The sequence below is a fragment of the Gossypium hirsutum genome, chromosome D06 (assembly GCF_007990345.1).
Source record: "Gossypium hirsutum isolate 1008001.06 chromosome D06, Gossypium_hirsutum_v2.1, whole genome shotgun sequence".
Taxonomy (NCBI): Eukaryota; Viridiplantae; Streptophyta; class Magnoliopsida; order Malvales; family Malvaceae; genus Gossypium; species Gossypium hirsutum.
The window spans coordinates 22,745,666-22,771,235 of NC_053442.1; the positions used below are offsets into that span (position 1 = coordinate 22,745,666).

General features: G+C 31.9%; 2 protein-coding genes across 3 annotated transcripts; one reads left to right on the top strand and one right to left on the bottom strand.

The window, feature by feature from the left end:
* Positions 1–11,572: 11,572 nt before the first annotated feature.
* LOC107901593 (probable WRKY transcription factor 32) lies at positions 11,573–15,050 on the top strand. 2 transcript variants are annotated; one of them, XM_016827656.2, is made up of 5 exons: positions 11,573–11,908; positions 12,044–12,093; positions 12,978–13,654; positions 13,765–13,923; positions 14,491–15,050. In XM_016827656.2, exons 1-5 carry the CDS (start codon positions 11,662–11,664, stop codon positions 14,846–14,848), a joined length of 1,491 nt encoding a protein of 496 aa, XP_016683145.1. In that variant the 5' UTR covers positions 11,573–11,661; the 3' UTR covers positions 14,849–15,050. The 2 variants fall into 2 exon arrangements, with proteins under 2 accessions (XP_016683145.1, XP_016683146.1); XM_016827657.2 differs by having other exon boundaries at positions 11,594–11,908; positions 12,978–13,642.
* Positions 15,051–16,527: 1,477 nt separating this feature from the next.
* Positions 16,528–20,219, bottom strand: LOC107901594 (probable GMP synthase [glutamine-hydrolyzing]). The gene is made up of 6 exons (XM_016827659.2): positions 19,801–20,219; positions 18,766–19,567; positions 17,703–17,760; positions 17,500–17,583; positions 17,282–17,423; positions 16,528–17,099 (listed from the first exon to the last, which is right to left on the bottom strand). The coding sequence occupies exons 2-6, from the start codon at positions 19,238–19,240 to the stop codon at positions 16,782–16,784; spliced, it is 1,077 nt and encodes a 358-aa protein (XP_016683148.1). The 5' UTR covers positions 19,241–19,567; positions 19,801–20,219; the 3' UTR covers positions 16,528–16,781.
* Positions 20,220–25,570: the final 5,351 nt, after the last annotated feature.

Below are 25,570 nucleotides of genomic sequence, written 5' to 3' on the forward strand. Positions count from 1 at the left end.
TTTCCATTCTAGGACCTCCAGAACTTGCCATAAACGTTGCTAGCGTACTGAACCCTTCACATTTGTAGCCAGTGAACTGTGAGTCTTTCCTTGAAGCTGAAAAATTTCAGTCCTTTGGTTTCTTGAAACTGGATAGAGGTGGATGACTTAATATCCTTCTAATGTCCTTAATAATGGATTTCATCTTATGAACTTTGGTCATTATCTCCACCAAAGTCTTGCAATCGGAGGCTGCCACAAGAGCACAAATTTTATCTTTTAGCCCCAATTCGAACTTGTCACGCATCTCATTCTTTATTGGAAACATGTTCTTAACATATCTACTAAGTCGGAAGAATTCACGCTTATACTACAAAATCAACATCCTGCCTTGTTTTAAATACAAAATGTCTTTCTTCATTTGTTTGACAAACATCTGATTAATCTCTAAACTTTTCCAAGAAGAATTCACAGTTCACTATGTGCTCAAGGGTAACACTAACCAAGGTTTCCCACCATTGGTATGCTACTCCTTTTAGTAAAGACATGACGCATTTAAGACTATCTTCTTGATTACACTTTAATTCCTTAATGACCCTACACAGATGAGACAACCACTATTTAGCCATCGTAGGGTCATCACCCTTGCCACCAAGGAATTCCTTGGTGCCTCTTTTCCTAATCTTCCAAACAGGATCGATTTTAGAAGGAGCCGTTACAGGTGCAGGTGGCACGGGCTAAGTCAGGTGAACCACTTCAGGCTGTGGTTGAGGAGGGTGCTGAGGCTATTGTGGCTAAGGTTCTTATTCATTTCCCATAAACTGGTCAAATAGTTGGGTCATCATAGCAAAAAACATATTTTTTAATGTGTTTCCTACATTCTCAGCATTATTGTTGTTGGCCATTGTAGCCTATTCTTGGGTAAGGACATGGCTTTCTATCTCCTCACCCGTTGCTTCCCTTAAACTATTAGACATGTTTCTTTTCTCACTACAAAAGAGATATTATCTTAGTACAAAACATTAAAGACTATGCCAGAGGTGTACTGTGCATGATACGGGTGTGATATTGTCCTAGATTTCTTTGAGAATCAGCTAAACCTAGGCTCTGATGCCAAACTTGTAACACCCTAAGCCCGATCCTAAGGAGGACTCAAGATTGGTGTGTCACTGTCTTAGAATCTTTTTCTTGAAAATTTGTACAAGCGTGGTCTTTATGAAAATATAGTTCAAATAAATATGAATTGTAAATCCTTAGCGAAATAAAAAATATATAGGATTATACATTTCCAAGGAAGAGGAAAAACATAGAATTGCTTAAGGCCATATTTGGCATAAACCTAAATTTAACTACAACGCCGTATATATACACATATAATTAGACAAACATTAATCATTCGAATTAAATAATTTAATACTTTGCAAAAACATAATCACTCCACTGAGTTTTCATTGAAATAACGGTTTCAAAAGAGTAGCTTTAAAATACAAAATTCAGTCTTTGAATGACACCACTCTCATGTCATGCATAATACAGAATACTTAGAAACTCACAGAATATATGTACTTCGAAAAGTCCTGTACTTCGTCAGCAATCCTAAGAAGGGAAGATAACTAAATAAGTTTAAAGAACTTAGTGAATTCTAGAGCATACATCTCAGTTGCTTTATATATATCACCAATAAACCTTTCCAACTCAACAAATCATACAATTCGCCCATTGACGAGTACTATTCACAAACAGACTCTACTACAAACACTATTCCTTTGACGCATACACTAAGCCCATGCAACCATGCAAACTACCTCATTCGTGCCAACCTTACCCAAGTCCATGATCAAGCCTTAGCATTCATTTCATTCGTTCCATCATGATTTGCTAATCTGGTTTGCATTAACACATGCCCTACCAAAGGCTACATAATCCCTTTTCATGTATCATGATCTGCCAGTCCAATGCTCATTTCATTGAAGGCATCGCCAAGATTTCATTTTCATAACTCAGTTCATATTGTTAATTTTAGAGATAATGGGTAATGGCTTAAACACAAAGGAAGGCCCTTACTCCATTTACATAGACAACTAACTCAGATTTATAGCCATGAACCTTCATTCTCATACACAACATATCTTCTTATGGGATAAGAGTGCTTACCTTGGTCAAACAAAAACGAGAACATAATACACACACATGGAAGCAAGAAGGAACTCACCAGAAAATGTAACAAGATTAGGCAGCAAGACTTTTGCCCTTATCATGAGAGTTTTTAGGATTTTCTTGAGCTATAATATAAAGAGTTAATTCATCATATCATTTTACCAGATAAATTAAACAAGTTGAATAATAACATTAACAAGAAACCCAGAATCTGAAAGTTTTCTCACTTACACCTCAAGCTAACCCTAAAGCATAAAACTCTAGGGCCTCGTAAATAACCATGAAAATAACTTGAGTTTCACCGATATTTACCAAGTACCAAACAACGATGGAGTTGGCTGAGTACAGCGAACCCGAATCTTCATATAAGTCTTAGGTCTAGGATTTTCTGAGAGAATTTCAGAGAATGTTTGGGAAGAAAATATGGTTGCCAAAGAAAGCATAAAAATTGCTCAGGAAGCCAAAGCTTACTTTATACAAACATACACAGAAGGAAAAACTTAGTGGATAAGTCTAATTTCCCTCCAAACCCCTTGTCGATTATGACTAATAACTTCTCTCTCTTCATAAATGCGAGTCTGACAAGTTACAGAAACTTAGTTCTATACTAATCAAATTCTCGTTCGTCTAACTAAATTGTTCAACCAAGATAGTAAAATAATAATAAAGCATATGGTTCTTTTCAAGTTAAAGTGTTAACACTAAGGACTTAACATTTTGTCTAACAGCTGGGGTGGCATATACTCTTTAGAAGAGTCCGCCAAACCACCAAGATCGCCTAATGCAGACTTTGCCCGAAGGCGTACTCAAAGAATACTTATACTTAGTTGAATTGAACACCTTCTTACTCAGAACTCACTTTATAAGCCTTACTTCTATCAACAATATTCGAACACTAGGGCTTCAAGAGGCGGAATGTTACATGAATTAAGTTGTATATTTTTATGATAGAAAAAATGCGATTTCACCATTTTACTAGCCTATATCTTTATAATTTTTAAAGGATTAAATCAAAATTTTCTCATTTTTTCGGGGCCAAAGTGAAATTTTACCATATACTAATTTGAAATTTTAAAACTATAAAGGTGCTAAAGGTAAAATTTTTCACTTTAGCGGGGGTTTAGAGCCCCTTCTAGCCCCTCTTGGCTCTGCCCCTGATGCCACTGTTACCCATATTGATTCAGTTGAAGGAGTTGATCATGAAACTGAAATCACACTAATTACTCTATTAGCAACCACTCTAATTGCCCTGCACAAAACCCAATTGGATTTAATCAAAAAATGGTTTATCACCTTAGTGCTTCCATTGACTCTCACAGTCGAGTCATCACCAAATTTTGAGATGAGATTAAAGTCGTCCAGCAAATCTGAGATAGTAAGATTGCTTTCCGCAATGACTTGTTAGCTTATTTTAGGTAGTAAGTTTTGGTTGATTTTTAGGAAAATGAAGAGGAAATGTTAAAGTTTATTTTAATTAAACTTGATTTTAATAAAGAGATTATAGAAATTAACTTACCAATTTAAAATGGGTGGTTTGAAATCAAGATTTGGGTGAAGAAAATGCAAGAGAAGATTTGAGAGAATGAAGAAAAATTAGTGTAAAAGATGAAAATGGTTTTTGTGAAAATAATTGTTCCCTTTGCATATCCCAAATGGAAATTTTACTCTTTTACCATTGGTTTAACTACACATAAGGACATCTCCTATTTCTAATCTTATTTATACACTTTTAGACATTGACCTCTTTAATTTTATCTCTTTTACAAATTAGTTCATAGGCCAAAATCCTAATTCCTAAATACCAATTAATTAATACAACTTAATACTCATAACTAGCTAATTAACGAACCATTAATTTGACATATTGCCCATTCCTGAAAACCTCTTGGTTTAACTTCTCAAAATGGCTCAATTTAGGAATTCCAAGCATTTATTTAATTTTGGTTTTCCAAAAAATTTTGAGTGTTACAATAAAACGATAACATTAATGACCATTTAGTAGCAATTTAAAATTCAATGACCAAAATGTAATTTAAGCTATACCTAAGTGACCATTTTTGCAGTTTACCCTTAAGATTGTTAAAGTTAATGCAATTTCTGGCCATTGAACTTAGCTACTAAGCTCACATTGATTCCTATAATTTTTTGGTCTACTTTGATACCTGAATTTGATAAAATTTTCCATTTTATTCCTTGAGCTTGGATTCCATAAAAAATGCAATGGTGTAACATTTTAAGAATGCGTCACATCATCACTTGGATTTTTTAACAAATGTAATTATATGTTTTTTAATTTTTAGGTGATGATATAACACAATTTTAAGAAAATTACTAAAATGATATGAAAAATAATTGATTACTAAAATAATATGGATTCAAAATTATTTACCAAAATAATTTGTTTTCTACAATAAAAAAAGACTGGTGCAGAGAAGGTGACATCTTGAGCCTTGCAACATGTTTGGTTGGGTGTATTGGCATAGCCATTACACCCCTATTCCATGGGCCCCACTTAATCCCCCTTTAATCATTTGTTTGGTTCAGTGTATTGCTAATACGGGTCTATTACATTATAGACCTAATCCCCAAAATCCACCGATTTCTAATCTCTCCCTTTTGCTCAGTTTAGGTGCTGCTTCAGTTTAGCCTCCCTGTTTTACCCTCCCGATCGGCTTCCCCTTTCCGTCTTCTGTTCTTTCCTTCTAGCTTGAGGTTTCTGTCGATTTGCTCCCTCTGTCTCTCAACCTTTTCTTTTATTTTTCTTTACAACACAATTTACGCTTGGCCTTCTCAACCTTTTCTTTTCTTTTTCTCTCTATCACTCTTTCGCTTGCTCTCAGTTGGTGGGTTTCCAAGTTACTGCAACTGAAAGGTAAATCGGTTTCTAACTCTCTTTTGCTCTCAAACTGTTTTAATGTTTGCAGCTCTAAATTTATCGCTGTTTTTTTCCCTGTTGATCCATTAGGTTCAAGAAATTGAGCTTTTTTCTGCTTCACATTTTATTTTGAGTGGTTATTTTCCTTCTTTACCATGTCAAATTTTAAGTTTGATTGGTTTACCTTGATGGGTTTGTGTTATTGGATTAATTTCTATGGATTCCTGTATTTTAATTAGCTTAAGTTCCAAGTAGAGTTCTATTTCTTAAAGAATGGAATGACCTGCAGCTGTTAAATTATTATTCAATCCTTCATGATACGCTCGGTTGTGTTGTTATTCAAATAAAATTATAAGAAATTTGGCTTATAACGCATGAATATGAGTTGTACCCTTTCTCTGCAACATAATTTTTTGGTTTTTGAAATGATCTGAATTTTGAGGTAAGCATTTGAAGTATTTACTGTACTACTTACTGGCCTACCAATTGGGAGTATGGGCTGGTTTGGAGTGGAAAGAGAGGTGAAAGTGTATACTTTTGAATGTGATTTATGAATGGCCTCTACTTTTCATATTATCTTGGCTTTGATGCAGAATATTGAACTCTATAAACTCTCTGTACTTGATAAAATTGGTGCTTAATGGCTCTGAGTCACAACTCTTCAAGTTTGCCTCATCTTCTTTACTTGGTTTGGGTGTAATTTTAAAGGTTCATAACCTGAAGATTGATTCAATTCTTTTAATGACTGCTGTTTTTGGGATCCAAAAATCACATGAAGGGCATTGTTTTACATGCATAATACAACACATCTTTGGATTCCCTAAATTAAAAGTGAAAATTGATCATTTCATCAAGCAATACTGAAGCTTTCCCTAGTCAAATATAATCTATCATTTTCCTTTTAGGATGCCAAAATTTATAACTAGTGGACTTTACATTGTTTTTCATTTTATGTGGTTGGATGATAGCAAGTCGATGCCCTAAATGAATGGTAAAACAAAAAGATGGCTTGGAAAGAAAATAAAGGAATAAGCACTCGGGGAGGTCTATGTAGTATAAATCGGGGAGATTTTGATGTGCTGATTTCTTTCTACATACATCTCTACACCTAGCTGATTATAACTTCCCTGCGAAAATTTTGTCACCATTTTGGTTGCCTAGATCTTTATCCTTTTATTAGTATAACTCATCTTCTACCTAAGTTTCTTAATAGAATTGTTCATGCTTCTTTCAGTGAGTCCCAGTTACTTCTCTTTTAGAGTTTGATTTAATAGTAGGGCAGCAATTTCCACTACTGGTTATATTTTGTTTGGTTCCTTTTTCATGTCTATGGTTATGGTTCTTGTTGTTGTTGCATTTGTTTTTATTTCACCGAACATATGTTTTGAGAGGAATTGGAGTCCCTGAATCGAATATCCTTATGCTGCTTAACCGTCATCCTCGAATATTTTTATATAATCCGATTTAGCTTAAGGAGATTGTGGAGGAAGTCAAAGGAATGGGAATTAATTAGAAGTGAGTTAGCATAGGCTGCAGCATTAGTATTTTGTAGGATGTGCCATGTTGCCCTTGAAGACCAAAGGAATTACTTTCCGCACGTTCATGTCCTGTTGTCTTGTTTTAGTTCATTATTTTGGTCTGAAACTTCTTGTAGTTGGAATTTGTCAATGGAAGCAGCCATGTTTTTGTAGCTATATTCCTTTCTTCCATTGATGAAGCTTAAGCTCAACATTTTGCTTGACTTGCTATTAATTTAAGTCTCATTGGTTTGAAGTACAATAATGTAATGAGTTTCATTGGCTGCCTTGTTAGTGTCTTTTGTTTTTTCTGCATGTAAGTAGATTCGAATCACTGTCTTTGATACAAGTTAAAGCCGGAGTTTAGCTTTGCTGGTTCATACAGTTACCTTTACAAGATGGTGTCCAATATAAATCAACGAAATACTTTTCATATGATACATAATGAAATTTTATTGTGCCTGGTGTATCTGACCCCTGTTGTTCCAGTATATTGATGTTCTATGTGAAATTTTGTAGGTATTGGATTGTTAGCTACCGATTTTCTCCAGACATAAATCGTTGGCACGCTGAAAAATGCTTGTTGATGAGCAAGTGGCAATTTTTTACATATCATCTCCCATCACCTGAAAAATCGAGTTATCAAGCATCACTTTAGAAGGTCCAGGAAACTGTTAGCAGAGCATTTCATAGTGTTTTAAATGCTGTCATACGCTTAAAAGATGTAAGGGTGCACAATAGAATTATTATTGCATGTTGTTTGCTCCATAATTTTATCCAAACCCATATGAGTATTGATCCTATTGAAGCGGAGGTGGGAGAAGGATTACCTAGTAATGTGGTGGATGAAGATGGAACCGAATATCGTAAATATTCATCCATCGGATGCTTGGGCTACTTGGAGGATAGAACTAGCCAACCAAATGTTCAATGAATGGCAAGCATCTAGAAATTAGTTTGTGAAACTTTTTTGGTGTTTGAATTGATTTTTGTATTGTACTAAACTTGTTGAATTATAATTTAATTTCTTTTCATTCAGCATGTGTTATAATTTTAAATTTTTGTGGTATGGAGTTTTTGATTCATGATATTGAACTTAATTATAATTTTATAAAGTGTTCACCTTTTTATTCATGATATTAAAATAGTAATTAATATAATTTGTTTTTTTTCTTAAGATAATTATGTCAGCTGTTCCAGAATCAAATGCTTCTTCTCAAGCTTCTCGAGGAACCAAAAGAAAATGGGTTCCAAAAGAAGATGCAGCATTGGTTTCCTGCATGGTGGACTTGCACAATGTTGGAACATTTAATGCTGATACCGGGTTCAAAGCCGGTTATTTAAACGAGTTGGAAAGAATGCTACAAAAGGCTTTACCAAATACAATGTTGAAGGAGAAACCTAATATTGAATCGAGGATTAGGTTACTAAAAAGGGAGTGGTTAATCGTCTATGACATGTTTAATGGCCAAAACAATAGCGGTTTTGGTTGGGACGAGCATAGGCAGCTCGTTGTTGCTGAAGATACAGTTTGGGACTCCTATTTAAAGGTAAGATTATTTCAAGTCTTTATTATCTTATTTTTACCAAACTTATAACTAATATGATTTCCTCATTTTTTTAGAGTCACAAAGAAGCCGCTCAATTCAGACATCGTTCTTTCCCTTACTACGACCAGCTTACTGCCATAAACGCAAGAGATCGAGCGACTGGGAAAGATGCTCAAACAGCTGCTGATGTTCTTGAAGAAATAAATGCTGAGGGTGTACCTAATACATATATGGATGAAGAAAGAAACTCATTCTATGACTGCGAAGCTGACGTCTCTTTGGATGACATGGATGTTTCTGCTGCGGAGCCGCGACGAGATAGAGACCAAGGGGGTTCCTCATCTTCAAACAAGAGAAAGAAGAAATCTGATGCTCGTGATAATATGTCTTCTTCATTTGATGAGGCTGTCACTTTATTGGCTGAAAACATGCGGGCTATTGGCGATCAAATCAGTAGGAGTATTGCCTCCGATGTGGTAGTTCAGCAGAAATCAGAAGAATTCCAGATCATCCAAGAGAAAGCTACAAATTTATATTCAACCTTATGGGAAATTGAAGGTTTAACCGATTATGAGCGGTATCGAGCTTTGAGTAAAATTCCAGATCATCCAACTCAAATGCTCGTTTTCTTTAGTTTACCTTCTGCTGCGTGATTGGAATGGGTCAGAAGATTTCTTTCTGACCATTAAAAATCAATGTTCAAACTTTTTGATGTTGTAAAACTATATAACATATGAATTATGATGTAGAATTTCATTTTCATCTAACATTTTCTTAATATAAGTTAATTATGTTTATGCAGAATATAATTCTCAAGTTATATTAAGATTTTAGTAAATTAATATAAGAACATTTTATTATTAAGAATTTTATGAAATTATATATCATTATTAAATTATATTTAATATTAATTATTTTAAATTATATAAATTCATATAAGAAAATTTATTATCAAGAATTTTATGAAATTATATATCATTATTAAATTATATTTAATATTAATTATTTTAAATTATATAAATTCATATAAGAAAATTTATTATCAAGAATTTTATGAAATTATATATCATTATTAAATTATATTTAATATTAATTATTTTAAATTATATAAATTCATATAAGAAAATTTATTATCAAGAATTTTATGAAATTATATATCATTATTAAATTATATTTAATATTAATTATTTTAAATTATATAAATTCATATAAGAAAATTTATTATCAAGAATTTTATGAAATTATATATCATTATTAAATTATATTTAATATTAATTATTTTAAATTATATAAATTCATATAAGAAAATTTATTATCAAGAATTTTATGAAATTATATATCATTATTAAATTATATTTAATATTAATTATTTTAAATTATATAAATTCATATAAGAAAATTTATTATCAAGAATTTTATGCAATTATATATTAGTATTAAATTATATTTAATAATAACTATTTTAAATTATACAAATTCATATAAGAAAATTTATTAGTTATAATTATTTTAAATTTTATTAAATCATATATTTTAATTAAAATATATTTAATATTAATTATTTCAAATTATATTTTATAGTATCATATATTATGATTTTAGTAAACTCATATAAGAATATTGATTATTAAGAATTTTATTAAATTATATATTTTAATTAAAATATATTTAATAATAATTATGCTAAATTATCTTTTATAGTATCATATATTATGATTTGAGTAAATTCATATAAGAATATTAATTATTAAGAATTTTATTAAATTATATATTTTAATTATAATATATTTAATAATAATTATGTTTAAATATGATTAAATTATTTATTATTGATATTAATAATCTTATTAAAATTTAAATAACAATAACAATAATCATTTACCCAAACAAATTTATGCTAAGGGTATTCTAGTCATTTTAGTTTTTTCCATTATGCTATTACACATCTATTCCATTCAACTAAACACAAGAATACTATTACGCCTCTATTCCATTACATTCAACAAAACAATTGATTTGCTATTACGTCTCTATTCCATTACTCCTCTATTTCATTACGCCTCCATTCCAATACAACGAACCAAACGTGCTGTTGGTCTTTGCATCGATCCTTTTTACTGTAGCATAAGGCATAAGGTGGTAAAGGAGGGTTTCTGCCCAAATTGGAATATTTGCCAATTGGCACACTCCTTGTTTATTTGGGTAGAGATTCTCTGCCCCCACAAAACAACACGAACATGGGTAAAAATTTAAGCATTCCCTTAAAAGAAATTCACAAGGCAAAAAAAAAAAAAAATCAACGCTCCTTATTTCTTTTAACTCTAAACCACCCGAAAAACCTAAACTACCAAAATAATCCATCAAAAAGTACAAAAATACATATGATCAATTTCAATTTCAAGGTGAAATTATAAAGTTTTTTTTCTTCATTTTTATCTTTATAAATAATTTATATTTAAATAAATAATATTTATTATGGATTTTAAATAAATAAAATATTTATATGTATGTTTTGAATGTTAGTGTAGAGATATTTGATTTACAAGGTTGAAATATTAAGCGATATTCTTCAAAAAATCATTGCAACCAATTTGACTTAGATTTTTTAAAATATTATGTATGTGTTATGCAAATTGTTTTTAACATTTATAGATGAATATTTATTATTGATAAATATGGTGATTAAATTGTATGTAAGGGTTTAGGAAATTATCAGTTTAATGGCATAAAATTTTACATATATAAAAAAATAAAAATAACTCTTTAAAATTTAAAAATAAAAAATGTCAAAATTCAATATTATTTAAAGCAGACTAGACCGATTGAATCTAGAACCAATTGAGGTATCAGTCAGTGAGAGGTGAAAATTTGGTTGACCTACAAATCGGTATAGACTGATTGAATTAAATTGGCAGTTGAACCAATTTTTATAAATTTTCATTTTTATTTTTTAATAATTTACTTGTTTCGAAACCGTCAAATCAGTTGTTCTGGGAACCCATTGGTCAGACTAGTTCAAAATCAATTCAACCGATTTTTAGATATGTTCTATCAATCTATACTAGTTCGCAGATCAATCGGTTTTTTATCTCTCTCTAGATTGATATCCTAGCCGATTCCCAGTCCGACTAGTTGATCTGGTCCAGTTTAAATAACATTGAATTTTAGATTTTTTTGAAAAATATTTAAAATCATTTTTATTTTTTATTTTTTATTTTTCAAAATTTTTTTATTTTTTTCATAATTTATTGTTTTAAATATATATAATTTTAAAATTTTATGTTTTTATTTAAAATATGAAAAAATAAAATTTAAAATTTTTTATGTTTAATAACTAGATTGACAAAAAAAAATATTAAAGACTAAAAAAATTATTTCAAATAAAAGAAACTACAGCAATTTAAAATCTTAAAATTAAAATATAAACTAAAAAAGATTACACAGTCACTTTCGCATATTTGAACCTATTATTATTAGATGAAAAGATAGTATCAGATTTTTTATATATATATATTTTAAAAAGAGCACGAAAACCAACTGGTTGGTTACTTTACTCTCTTTTTTCGCCGAGGGAAAATCGGGCATGGCCGAGACTGAGAGCCAAGCACTTCCCACGAAACGACATCACCATCACCAAAACGACGATTCTGAAGGACAAGAGGATGATGATGAAGAAGAAGAAGAAGAGGACGGGTTGGAGAATGAAGAGGAAGAAGAAGGAGCAAGTCGAGTCAGTGAGTCACAGGGTGCTGGCGCCGCGCCTCCGAGTGATGATGCTGGATGGAAACACTCTCAATTGGATACCCTACCCAATGATGATCCTCCCGATGGTAACTTATCATTTTTAAGTGTGTTTTTTATTTTTTTACGAATTTTGTTCTTTTCCCATAATTTTCGATAAAGTAAGCTCTTTTATTAAGGATAATGTTGTAATTGTTTTGAGGGAGTATATGGTGATCTCTCAGGGTTGCAGGTAAATTCTACTTCGGAATCCAAGGAAGGATCTGAATTTAAGGTTAGTTTTCTTTTAGCAGTTATAATCGTAATACTTAAGACTTCCATTTCGTTAATTTTTCAAAGTCTGAGATCATGTTTTATTGTTCTCATTGACAATGTTTTATGGTCTTCTTTTCTTTTCAAGTAATTAAAATTCATGACTTTGTTGCCTTAAAAGTGTTTCGCCTTTATGCTATCATGACCTGAAGTTATAGTGAACTGGATCAAGTACTTTGGACTTGATTATCTTAGTTTTCATAAGTAGTCAGTACACCCCATGGTTCTTCTCTATAGTTGAATTACAGGATGTGGTACCACCTCATATGAAGTCTGTTCTTTTTGTTGTTAACAGTTCTCATCTTTGGAATCCAATAAAACTTATTCCCGATCATTTTAATGAAAGAATTCTTGGAAATTTGTGGGTTATTGCAAGGGAACTCAAGGATTGAATTTAACTTTAAATGTAGAAACATAAGCCAGATGGATAAAAGCGAATATCAACTTGGAAAATAAATGTGCAAAAGGATGCAGAATCATTCCCTGCTAACATTGGATTATCCTTGTCGAAGCTCTGGCAGTTATAACTTCAAATGCTGTTGCCTTTTGCTCTATTTAGTGATTATTTATGTTGTCCTTCACATTTGATCGTTGAATAAGTTCTTCAGAACAATTACAATGATGTAAAAGATCTTTATTGCTTAAATTTTTTCTTGGAACTGCATGTCTTACCGCTTAAGTTTCTCTCAGAGAAAACAAACTTAGGAGAAAGGGACATATGTACAGTTCAATTTCTCTGTGATTGAATTGTTCTTTTAATGGAGTTCATCTTGGTTTAACTTTCTTAATGGAGTTCATCTTGGTTTAACTTTCTTAATGGAGTTCATCTTGGTTTAACTTTCTTAGGAGAAAGTTAACATAGCTGACCAGGAAGTTTCCCCTAGTTTGGCTGTCCTGAGTGCTGAAGCTCCAATTTCTTTGTCACAACAAGCACCAACTTCTGTTACACAAGGTATATCATCTGCTCCTACTCCAACTCTACAAGAACAAAGCCTTTCAGATCAGAAAGTTAATGGTGCATCTGTGCCAAAAGCAAACCAGCAAAAATCTTATAATCTTAAAATGGTATCTGTTGTTCCCATTGTGAAGACACCTGTGTCTGATGGTTACAATTGGCGGAAATATGGTCAGAAGCAAGTGAAGAGTCCTAAAGGATCTCGAAGTTATTATAAATGCACTTTCTCTGATTGTCAGGCCAAAAAGATAGAATGCTCTGATGACACTGGCCATGTAATAGAGGTTGTCAATAAAGGCATGCATAGTCACGAACCACCACGAAAAAATAACTTTACAAGGGAAAGTAAGATTGTATCCTCCGCCGCACGTGCTTCACATAATATTCAGCCCATCAGAATATTTAATGATTCTGACCCATCCACATCTTCTAAAGAATCTGTACCTGAAACAACTGTAAATCCTGAAAGAAAAGGACTGTTTTCTTGTGGCTCTGATGGGAATGGTGATGTGCAAGTGAAGGAAGAGCTCACGAGTGAACCTGAGACAAAAAAAAGGCAAGCATTCCTGTAAGCTTCTCTTTGCCTTTGTTTTCTTTTGTTTCATGATATACATATATTTATGTGCATCCAGTCTGTGAGTCTGGTTTTAATTGTTCCTCATTGTTTTTGATAATCAGTATGAAGAAAGGCAATACAGTTTGTTCTGATTCTGTCCCGAAAGCTCGGAAGAAACCTAGATTTGTTGTGCATGCAGCTGGTGATGTAGGGATCTCAGGTGATGGATACAGATGGCGAAAATACGGACAGAAAATGGTGAAAGGAAATCCTAATCCTAGGTGCCTGTTCACTTCTCATATTTTTCCCTAGAAGTTTTCATTATTTTATCCCTTTAAATAATTAGTCAATTCATATGGCTGCTCAGGCTTGTCATCATTGCAAATCTATGTTATGGTGGCTTGCTTCTTTTATGTGTCTGTAGTATGGGACCCAATCTCAAGGTTTACTACATTTCTTTGCTGTATTGAAATACTAGAAAAACCATTCATTTGTACAGTAGAGTTTTGTTGGAATTTATACTAGAGTGTTCCAGTGGCCTTCGTCCTTGCTTTTTTGGTCTCAGCACACCTTTTACCGTGTGTAAAGCTTTGTAAGTTTATTTGTTCAACAAATGTTGTCATTATATGTGCATCTATATATCTCTTCCGAACCAATACAAAATACTCTTATGAGGCTGTTGTAAAAGAGCCTGCTTTATGATGCTTCTGTTAATTCTCTGCATGACCAATTTGGTCCTTCCAAGTTCTTTCTTTTAACTCAGTTGTTATGTGCCAATTTATTTGAACCTGTATACATTCTATTGGTTTTGTTCTGATTTTTTTTTTTGGCTGATGAATGTTCTCTAGGAACTACTATAGATGCACTTCTGCTGGGTGTCCTGTACGTAAGCATATTGAGACAGCTGTAGATAATACGAATGCTATCATTATAACATATAAAGGTGTTCATGACCATGACATGCCTGTACCAAAGAAGCGACATGGCCAACCAATTGCTCCTCTTGTTGCCGCTGCTGCACCTGCTTCTATGAACAACTTACAACATAAAAAAACTGATGGAGGGCAAAGCCAAGTTACATCAACCCAGTGGTCAGTAGGTACAGAAGGTGAATTAACTGGTGAGGCCCTAGATTTAGGAGGTGAGAAGGCAATAGAATCAGCTCGAACACTTCTGAGTATTGGATTCGAAATCAAGCCGTGCTGAACTTAAATGGAGCTTTTGTGTTAACATCAGGCATGTCACTCTATAAATACTGAACACAGGTTTGATTTTTCGTATTTGTAATTTTCCTTATTCTTGCTCTAGTTTCCTGTGAAGTTGAATGTTTTTCTGTTGTATTCCCTCTCAATCTGGTAGGAGCAAGGTTATTATAGTTGCGGAAAGAAATATAGATTTGATTGGCATCCCTTTTCTTGTCACCTTAGTTGGAACTCTGTTCCAATTACTCCCTTCTCTTTTTATGTCACATGAGCTGGAATTGAAGAGCTTAGCTGCTATGCATATTTGTTGGGGTTACAGGCGTACAGCTGCAGCATTTAAGAGCTTATCTATGCATATCTGATTTGATGAAAAAAGGGGTAAATATATTTTTTGCTACTTCAAGTTTGGCTTCAATGTTCTAGTTGGTACCTATGTTTTTCATTTGCAGATCGGTATCCAAATTTGGCCTTTGTCATACATTTTAGTCTTTTTAAAATTGAATGATGTGGACCAATTAGGTTTAGACATGTGGCAAGTACATCAGCTGATGTTGGTCCACATCATGCAATTTTAAGAGTTACAAATATGGATTAAAACGTGGGACGAAAGCCATAATTGGATACTAATCTGAAAAAGAAAGCATAGGTACACTCAAATTACCAAAAAGAAAGTGTATTTTACCCATTAAAATAATACACCGAAAAACTTTCTGTCGGCCTTTTTTGTGGTCACTGATTTTATATTCTTTTGGAGGTGCCTGGCCTAAACTTCAGATTTTGTCTTCCTTTGATATTAAAGGAATCTGGTTTACCCAAAAAAGCTGCTTCAAAAAGATAAAGCATAATTTTTAATCTGTACAAAATCAAAGTATTGCTTTTAGATTTTATATTGAAAGAGGTGCATGCTTCCAAGCACTACTGCTGTCTAACAATTTTTGAATTACTATTTGGCAACCCAAGATCGAACCCTAGCATTTTACATGTTAATCTTCTAACATTTCATGACCATGCCTGGATTCCTAAGTTTTAATGGGGGCTAAGATTGTGATATTTGCCATTTCACATGGTAAAGAACTATTTAGATTACAAACCCCTTTTTAAGCCCTCAAGTATATCCTTTTCTTTTCTTTCTTTATTTATTTATTTATTTTTTTGGTTTAATTGTTATGACTCGAGATTTGTAAGAAAAAAATCTAGTGGTTACTATCCAGATCTAGTGCAAAGCTTAGTAGGATAAAATAGGTACAGTTTGGAAGTATTCTAGGCATTTTCAGACAAGACATCCATCAAGACATTATTATCTCAATAAGAGAAGGAAACAAAGGGACCCAACATCATTAGTAGTATTGGGTACAATATAAGCATGTCCTGTAAGATGGAGCCCTTCCCTAAGGTCCTAGGGCACAAAAATTTTGCCCCTAACCATTATTGCCATCCTTTTAAAGCAAATGGAGCTTTCAGTGTATGTTTTAGCTGTCCAACAACTTACAGGGTTAACACTTAAATTGATTCGCACTCAACCAGTCCCACTTATTAACCGTATGGTTGATAATCCGATGGCGACAGATCCAGTGACAAATCCAGTTTCCTGCAGCTCCCAATGCCAGGGTCTAGCATGTAAAACATCATATGTAATTACTAACCATTCTAGCTATACAGGGACCGGAAAAATTGTACATCATATCGTAAAACTTCCATGACAGACAGGCCCCATCAGTATTAGCAAATTCATCAGGTAATTTTAATTTACTTCAGATCTACAAACTAGCAAATTCATGATGCATTAGTGTTCATGAAATTTTATACACAAAACCACCTTAGTGAATCAGTCAATGTGATCAAACCAATGATTGAACCTGGAGCACCATCTACAGGCATCCAACATTGTTCTCAGGAGAAACTCAATTCATCGATAGATATGGATAGTTCTGATTCGATCATGTTATCTTTTTTTTTTTCTCTTCGGGAATTTCTTTGATCCCGTTTTCTTCTTTTCCTTCTGCTGCTGTTATACAGTCCTGGAATCTGAAACAACTTGTGAGATGGTCGTTTGTTATTCCTGACACTTGCATGAAAGAGTAGATGACAGTAGGCCCCACACTTCGAAAGCCCCTTCTTACCAAATCTTTGCTTATGACATCTGCTTTTGGAGTTTTAACCGGAACCTGTCGAGGATATCTGAATCTGCTAACTATAGGTTTGTGGTTCACGAAACTCCAAATATACTTGTCGAATGACCCAAACTCGTCTATAACCTGGCATCATCAAAACCTGCAAAAAGTTAGCCGCAATGATAATCATAGCCACTATGGATAGATCAGTTATGGTACTTTTACTTCAGCAACAAGGGGCAAGTACCGCTTACAAGTGATTTATGTAGCACTGTTTTCATGCCAACCAAGGTTAGAAAATGGTGCAAAGAAGAACTAGAATCTACCTTAGATATTTGGTGTGCATTCTCAACGATAGCACGCAGCTTCAGTTCCGATAACAAGGAACTTGCTGTACTACCAGGAGCTATTAACTTCTTCTCATTCAATTTTGATACAGCAAGAGGATCGAAATCCGCAAAAACTTCCCTGCAATAAATTTGTACTTTAGAATTAAGTCTGCTTATTCAATGGAAGCAAGATCAAACTTCAATCGGAACAATACCTAAATATGTGTCTTTTGCTTAGGATAGCAGGCCATGTAAGTTCAGACAATGCACCAGCGAGTACGAGTAGCTCGAACAGTTTTCTGCACGTGGATTAAACAATTTTGAGCAAGAACTTCTAATCAAATGAAATGCTTTTTTATCAGAGAAGTACTCATTTAATCAGTGATAACCAGATGCGAGCAAATTCGAGATCACATACTTATCATCATGTACGGGAACTCCCCACTCTTCATCATGGAAAGCAACATAACTCGGATCTGATGCCAACAAAGAAAACTAGGTGAACGGAAACATGAAAACGAGTGATTAAAGCATCATGGAAATAAGCACGCTCATTCAATGGAATAAAAACTCCGTCAAAAGTTAGTGATGCTGTGAAGCTGACAGTTTCGTTCAGAATATAATGCTTGAACCTATAAATGTATAACCGATTTGCATTCATGCTATTAAACTGCAATACCATGTACAAGTGTGCAAAATTTAGAAATATCAAGTAAACGGATTGCGGATGAAAGTTGGAAAGATAAAATACAACACATTTTAACCTATTGCTCGATTTAAATCATAAAAATATATCAAAGTAGTATCGAGTTACAACATTTGTTATTAGATGGCACTACCGAGCATGTTAGGCTAATTTCTTTTTCATGGATTAGGAAAACATCAGGACTGATTAAACTAACACGTTCCAGATTCAGAATGCCTCCACCAGTTCTGTTCTGGTATCAGGCTGATAAAGTGGTTTCCAATGGTCAAAGGTCGGTACAATATCGACTTGCACTATAATGAACCAGTCGAAAACCAAAAGAATAATCTTTTGGAAATGCATACAAGATATAGCAAACTCACCCACGTAACTTGTATCATTGCCTCCGTTTACAAGCAAACCTCATGCATAGTAATGTTTTGTACAAAACCAACAACATTATGCATTAGAAGATCAGGTTTTCGATAAGAACAGTAAAGTTCGGTGATCATAGTAAGAGAAAAGCCGCCATTTACATTTTGTCTAAGTAGAAAATTTGAGATACAATCTTATTTGGTTCATTTCGCTAGATGCTAAGCTTTTCTCGCGCCTATGACTGTAAATTGAACCTAACTGAATACTGCAGTTTTGCGATTGACGAACTCGAAAGGCATAAACAATACAAAAGGTGTTCTTAGTGCAGGGGAAAATTCCGTGTCCTAAGAGATAAATTTGAAAGGAAAATAATGTTAATATAATTTCTAATCAATATTTGAAAAAATAAAAAAGAACGCACCTGTATTTGGTGTCACCCACGCGCATCTCTTCCTCCTATGTGAATCACCAGGCAGTGAATCCAACCCGCCATCCGAAACAACACTTGTCGGAGTTGATGGGAATGGCTTCCTCCTAGTTCCTACACTATTAGACCAAATTAACCTACCAGTAGATGCTCGACTGTGAAATGAATCCGTGGAAGCATCAGACGAACATGAAGCGTTTAACGTTAAGTTAGAATGTAGTAACTGTTCATGGCGGCGTAGCACTGAAGGAACAACACTAACAGAATGGGAATTAACTTTGGATGATGGAAGGCCATTTTTCTCCTCTGCTAAAGTGGCCTCAGCTGAACACTTTTCAATCTTCCTCGAAGGCTTTGAACCTGGTTTTCTTGCACGCAAAGAACCTGTCTTATTCCCCGCCGGTCCCAATACAGGCCTTGCCTCGGAATCGGCCGTATTCATGGACCTCAGTCTCGGAGGACCGAACATATATCAAGAAACCAATTAAACCGACACAAATTATCAAGATATCGGTGTTTCGGGAACCTCAAAGCAATTCTAAGTTATCAAACATTGCCTATCCAACTCTCAAACTATGAAAACCAGTAAAATCATCATATTACTCAAAACAAACAAAGCTTGAACTTACAGTACACAAGATCTCAGCTTTTGACCCTTTTCACCCCAGAAAACATAATCAAATTTACAATTCTACCATTCTAAGCTACATTCAAACCCTAAAAAAATCCCACATTACCACACAAAACCCACATTTCCTTCACTCTCAAGGTCTTCCAAAAAACCAGCTTGGGAACCCTAAAAACCAATAGCCAAACCAAAGTTAAAACCAAAAATCAGCTAAAGGGTCGAACTTTAAAGCTAAAGAAGAAAGAAACAAAAAGAACAGGAAAAATGGGATCATGTTATATATATACACATATTTATTTAAAGCATACAAATTTAGCCCATTTAAAAAAAACAGAGACTCCATTCTGCATTGTTAAAAAAAAAAAAAGAGAGAGAGAAAAGAGTATCTAATTTCTATTTACCTTAAAAGAAAAAAAGGGGTTTTGTAGTATTTTTGTTCAGTCACTAGCTGATGAAAAAAGCTGACACACTTGCTGGCAACAAGTCCATATTTTTCTTCCTCCTTTTTTTTCCCGAGAAAATGCGGGAAAGTAACCGAGAAAATTCGATCAGGGGCTAGAAGAGGCAACAAGAAAAAAAGGGTTCGATCTAAAAGATTGAAAGTTTCTCTCTCTACATTACTATTATCTATATAATTCAGAGACGGAAGTAAAAAAGAGAAGAAGCCAAAGCGTGGAAGAGAGAGAAAAGCAAAGATTGGCTTTTTATTCACAGTATTTTCTTTGCATTTGGGAATAGAGAGCGACCTGTTTATTACTTGCTATTCCGGGTTACTGTTTTTGGGACATTTTTATCTCAAAAAAAACGTTTGCTTTCACTTCTTCCATTACATCACAGCTGGTAAGATTCGAGGTTTAAGCATCGAAGTTTACGTTTTCTTTGTTTTTAGATTTTGATCTTTTCTTCTTAAACATAAACATTGTATCATCTTTAATTTATTATCTAATAATAACTAGAAATATATTAGATTCTGTAAACCAAAATATGTAAAATCAACATTAAACTCACACCCAATTGATTTTAAATTTCTCAACTTCACTATTCACCATTTTATTATTTCTTTTAAAATTTACTTTATGCTATATAATTTTAAAACCACATAACTACTTTTATAACCAATTATGTTATTTTCAGAAATTCTGGGTTTTTAGTTTTTTTATTATTTAAGTTGGTATTAATTAATTTAATAAATTAATTTTCAAGTGGTATAAATATATGTTAAAAAGGATTTAAGATCTAGTCTATTTATTATGCTAAATTTTAGGATTTAATTACTATTTTTTAATGTGTAGAAAAAAGAATTGTCTAAATTTAAATTCAAAACTAATTAAGTTTTCAATTTTTTTAATGTTCAATGATTGATTTTAAAATTCTAATTAGGCCTTTAATAATAGAAAATGTATTGGGAAGTAATGATTTTTTTTTGTCAGTTCAAATGAAAAAATTCAAAGCAGAAACAAGTCTCAACCACCATAATGCCATGAACCGTCTAATAATGTTCGTCAAAGACTTTCCATTCCATATTCATTCTCATGGCAAGTTTGGCAATACTGTTTGGTACTCTGTTCTTTTGTCTTGATACATGTATCATGCGAAATTCTTTCATCTGCTCCAATAAATCCCTTACTCATCCCCCTAATAAATTCTAATATCAAATTTGATCACTCAACAAGTTAACTGCCTCTATAAAATCTATCTCTAAAACAATCTTTTTTAACTTTATTCTCCCATAATAGTTTAATTCGTTATAATTATGTATATAGCACACTTTGAGTAGTTATAATAATTTAAAACATTATTGGTTATGAGAAATAAAATAATCTTTTTTATACAATTATTCTTGTTTCTTATAGTACATTTAAGTAAAACCAACATAAAAATATAAAAAAAATATATTATACCTTTTAAAATAAATTTATATTCGTAAAATACAAACATTAATGAATATTTTCATATCTATATTAGCTTAAATTGATACATATAGCTTAATTTGTGAATCACACGAGATTAACAATAAAATTTTCTACTTACTTCATAAAGAAGAAATCGACTGAGTCCATATTTTTCCTTAAAAACAATAGGTGTTTAACTCTGTATTTATTGGTTAAAAAATTGATTTGGTGCACCAAATAACTCATTCAATGAGGTTATTCTTTTAAAAGTTTTTTTTTCATTTAATGTTTCATGATATAAACGGGACACTAATGCTGGTAAGTTATCTGAGTTTGACTCGGAAAAATTTCAAATCGGTAGTTATCAGGTCGAGCTTGAGCAGCTCGAGTTATCAATCGAGTCGAATTTGAACTTAACAATACTTGACTCAAACGGCTTACGAGCCTTATCAAATTTTTTATATATTATTAACTCTAAATTTAATTATTGAGTTGAACTCGAGTACAAAGGTTGAATTTCAAATTTCAAGCTATAGAAATGAATTTAGGGAGAGGTGTAAGTTGAATGATAGTATCCAATGTGATCCCTCACCATGGGCATTCAATTTACTTGTCTCTACTCTAACAACTAATTATAAAAAGGAACATTTCATTTTTGGGGTTTAGTTAGTGATGTCAGAACACTTTGACTCATTCAACGAAATATAAACACTTGGTTTTTAGTGTGTATTTTCTTTTTTGGATCAAACAAAATTTAATCATGTTTTTTTAATTTCATTACTGAATTTTTTTCCACATTTGTATCAGACAATTTTTTTTTTTAATTTAGCCGAATTCCATTGAGGAGTGATGACTTAATACTCGAGATCATCATATGAAAATATTTAAAAATTTTAATAAATGAAATAATATAATTATTTTTAAAAAAATTTATATGATGATGTGAAATAATCTTATAGTTTCATTTCATTATATATTAACAAAATTCAAGTTTAGTGATCAAATTAAAAATATATATATCAAGTTTTAGAAACTAACATGGACAAAAAATTTAAATATCAATTTGAGAAAAAAAATTCAAAATTGAGGGATCAATTAGGGCATTGATTTTTTTTTTAAAATTCAGAAAATTTTAAAATTACATTGGATTTGAGATTAATGACATAAGGGTGGGTTTGAATGGGCAGTGGGATACGGTGTGTTTAACTTATTTTTTATCTCACGCTAGAGTATATAATTTCATTGCCACCGTTGTCTTTACACTAACTATAGATTAACACACCACCAATCCAAACCTACCTTTAAAAACTTTTCCAGCGATTATACTTCTTAAAAGTTCCAACATTTTCAATAAGTAAAAGTTCAAACATTTACAAAACTTAAGTTTTTAGCAAGCAAATCAATAAAAAAAAATCTATCAAATTCTAGAAACTAATGTGAATAAAAAAAATTAGGTAATCCGAGAAAATTTCTAAATTTAGGATCAAAATTTAAAGATGTTACATATTAAAATTAGGTCAGGTTATTACATGAAAATCTTAAAATGTGTTGTTATCAAATATTGATTTTTTTTAAAGAAACTTTATCAAATATTGATAAAAAAATAAATACTAAAATAAACATAATTTATAAATTTAGAGAAAAAATGTATATTAACCAAAAAAATTAAAATCAGAAAAAAAAACTTATTAAAAAAGTTGGCAGCTTAATCTATTGAAAAAGAAGAAAATTCATGGTGTTATCTCCATTTGCAGGATGTATAGTAAATACTAGTACCCAGTTTTGAGTAATGCTTGAATTGAAGGTGATCTTTGTTGACCAGTCAAATTTACCCAAACCATACCATTACATCTCACCAAAAACAAAAGGTAATTGGTACTTAGGTGAGTAATCTTCTCTATTGTCTACTCATTTTTTCAACTTTTTAAGATGTTTTTTTTTATGGTGTAAGGTATTTTCAACAACAAAAACAGGTCAAATAGGATTTGCCCATTTTTCTATGCCAAATTCTCTATTCATTTCCTATAAATTATAACAATATTCATTACTTGTTAAAAGTTTGATTTATTTTATTTGAATTAGTCCTTCTATATTAGCATGAGATACACACCCCGTATCATTGTCTAATTACTTTGTTAGTGAAGTCAACACTTATAGATGAAAATTTTAATAAAATGATTAATTTGCACTTTGATCTAACGTATAAAGACTAGTTTGATCATTTTTTTAGTAGATGGAGCAAAATGTAATCCCACTCCCAATACAAAAACCACTATCGCACTTTTACAATCCACTTCCTCATGTTTACAAGAATTATATGTTTAAAAAACTTCAAGTTCTGCTATTAGATCGTGCACTATCCGTAAGTTGAATATTAATTTTAGTTCCTACTTAAATAATAGTAGTTAAAGGAGTTATAATAAATTTTGCTATTGATCTTATATCACGTGTAAGTTATGAATCTAGCTTCTATTATCTAATTTGATCTTTTTTAATTTTTATAATTTTTGAATTTTGAAATTTTAATCATGACTCGAATAATAATCAATAACTCCATTAACTAAAATGATATGATTTTTTTTTGTAAATCTTCAATGGAAAGAACAAGATGACATCACATTACATATATGATAATATGTTTGCCGCATAAAAATTTAAAAATAAAAAAATTTAACCACCGTTTAAACAAAATGAAAAATCGAAAAATATAAAAAATAAAAATAACCGAATTAAAATATACAAACCAATCTAAAGATATTAAGAGCAGAATTTCACTTTTCAGAAAAGAAAAGAAAAACTAGTACCACTAATATAATAAAGATGAAAACCGAGCATTATAGAATTTGAAACCTAGTAACCTATTAAGTAGATTCATATATATATATATATATATGAGAAAAAGTGGGAGCCATCAACCGAGAAACATGGGGAAGGAAGGAATCAAGTTTTCTTACCAAGCACTTTTACTATATTTTAATGGCTGCCATTGATTTTTCTTTTACAGTGGGTGGGTGGGACTCTCTCATTTTGCCATTCCATTGACAAATATATACCTATCATTAGTACAACAAAAGAAAGGATCAAGGTTAAAATATGTGAAAGAAGGTTTATAAAAAGTAAAAGAAGAAGAAGAAGAAGAAGCATGTCAAAACCCTTTCTTGCATATAATCAAAAGTGGGGTGAAAAAAAAGAGACAAAGGTTTCATTTCTTCAAAACCTCAAATCAAAAAAGATTTACTTAGTTGTTGGTCTCTACGCAAGATGGAAAAAAGCATAAAATGTAGCCTATCACTCATCATGATGTCTATGCATGTATCAATCACAAATCAAAATATGCTTAAGCCATGAATATCTATTTTTCTTTTGTTTGAGATTTCTAATGTGATTGGTAATTATATTAGACTTCAACTTTTAAATTTGGAATCAAGTTGGGTTAAAACTCATATATATATATTCACAAAACTCAAAATTGAAACGTACTTATCACTCGATTTAATATAAGGTGACGATGCTTACCTTCTAATGTAACTGTCCATCAAAAGTTGGTTGATTAGGGTTAAATGTGCTTTCTTTGCTGCTAGGGGAATGATGGCATCGACTATTTCTGTTGGATATAATTAGTAACATTCTAGAATACATTTATTCATTTCTTACATATATTTATATTTATGAATGTATTGACGGAACGTATAGATTGTAAATTAATATGAGCACTATTCAAATTAAAAATTAATGATTTATCATCTTACAAATTTAATTATTCATAAGCACTATTCAAATTAAAAGTGATGATTTATCATCTAATGAATACATTTCCATAGGACATGTTTCTCCCAAGGAGTATGTCCAATATGAAGGGTTGTGGCTTTTCAAATTGTATTCATTGACTGCATATAAATAGAGGCATTATGGTGCTCACCAATATATAAAAAAAATTAGAATCAATTTTATTTTCAGAAGATGGAGTAAAAATTAGGGAATTCCTCGATTTTGCTAATCAAAGCAAATTCAAAACTTCTGTAATACCCCGAAAATTACTACAGTAAGAAAGTAGGTATCCTTGATATAGTAAAATAAGGAAATAAAGTGACAAAAAGAGAAATTTTGAGTTATGGCAACATTGAGAAGTATATTATGACATATTAATTCAAGAAAGGATTAAATCGCAAAAGTGAGAAAAGTTTTGTTGACCAATAGTAAATACTCAAAATTTGAGGGGGTAAAGTGTAAATATGAAAATTTGAAAGACCAATAGTGCAAATATTTTAAGGGTGGAATA

Bases quoted from the DNA above. Each gene is read 5' to 3' on its own strand.
- LOC107901593 (XM_016827656.2), top strand. From the start codon at position 11,662: ATGGCCGAGACTGAGAGCCAAGCACTTCCCACGAAACGACATCACCAT. The intron at 12,094-12,977 runs GTTAGTTTTCTT...TAACTTTCTTAG, and splicing joins AGGAAGGATCTGAATTTAAG to GAGAAAGTTAACATAGCTGA. The intron at 13,655-13,764 runs GTAAGCTTCTCT...TTTGATAATCAG, and splicing joins AAAAAAAGGCAAGCATTCCT to TATGAAGAAAGGCAATACAG.
- LOC107901594 (XM_016827659.2), bottom strand. From the start codon at position 19,240: ATGTTCGGTCCTCCGAGACTGAGGTCCATGAATACGGCCGATTCCGAG. The intron at 17,761-18,765 runs GTGCGTTCTTTT...TGTTGGCATCAG, and splicing joins GTGGGTGACACCAAATACAG to ATCCGAGTTATGTTGCTTTC. The intron at 17,584-17,702 runs GTATGTGATCTC...ATCCACGTGCAG, and splicing joins GTTCCCGTACATGATGATAA to AAAACTGTTCGAGCTACTCG.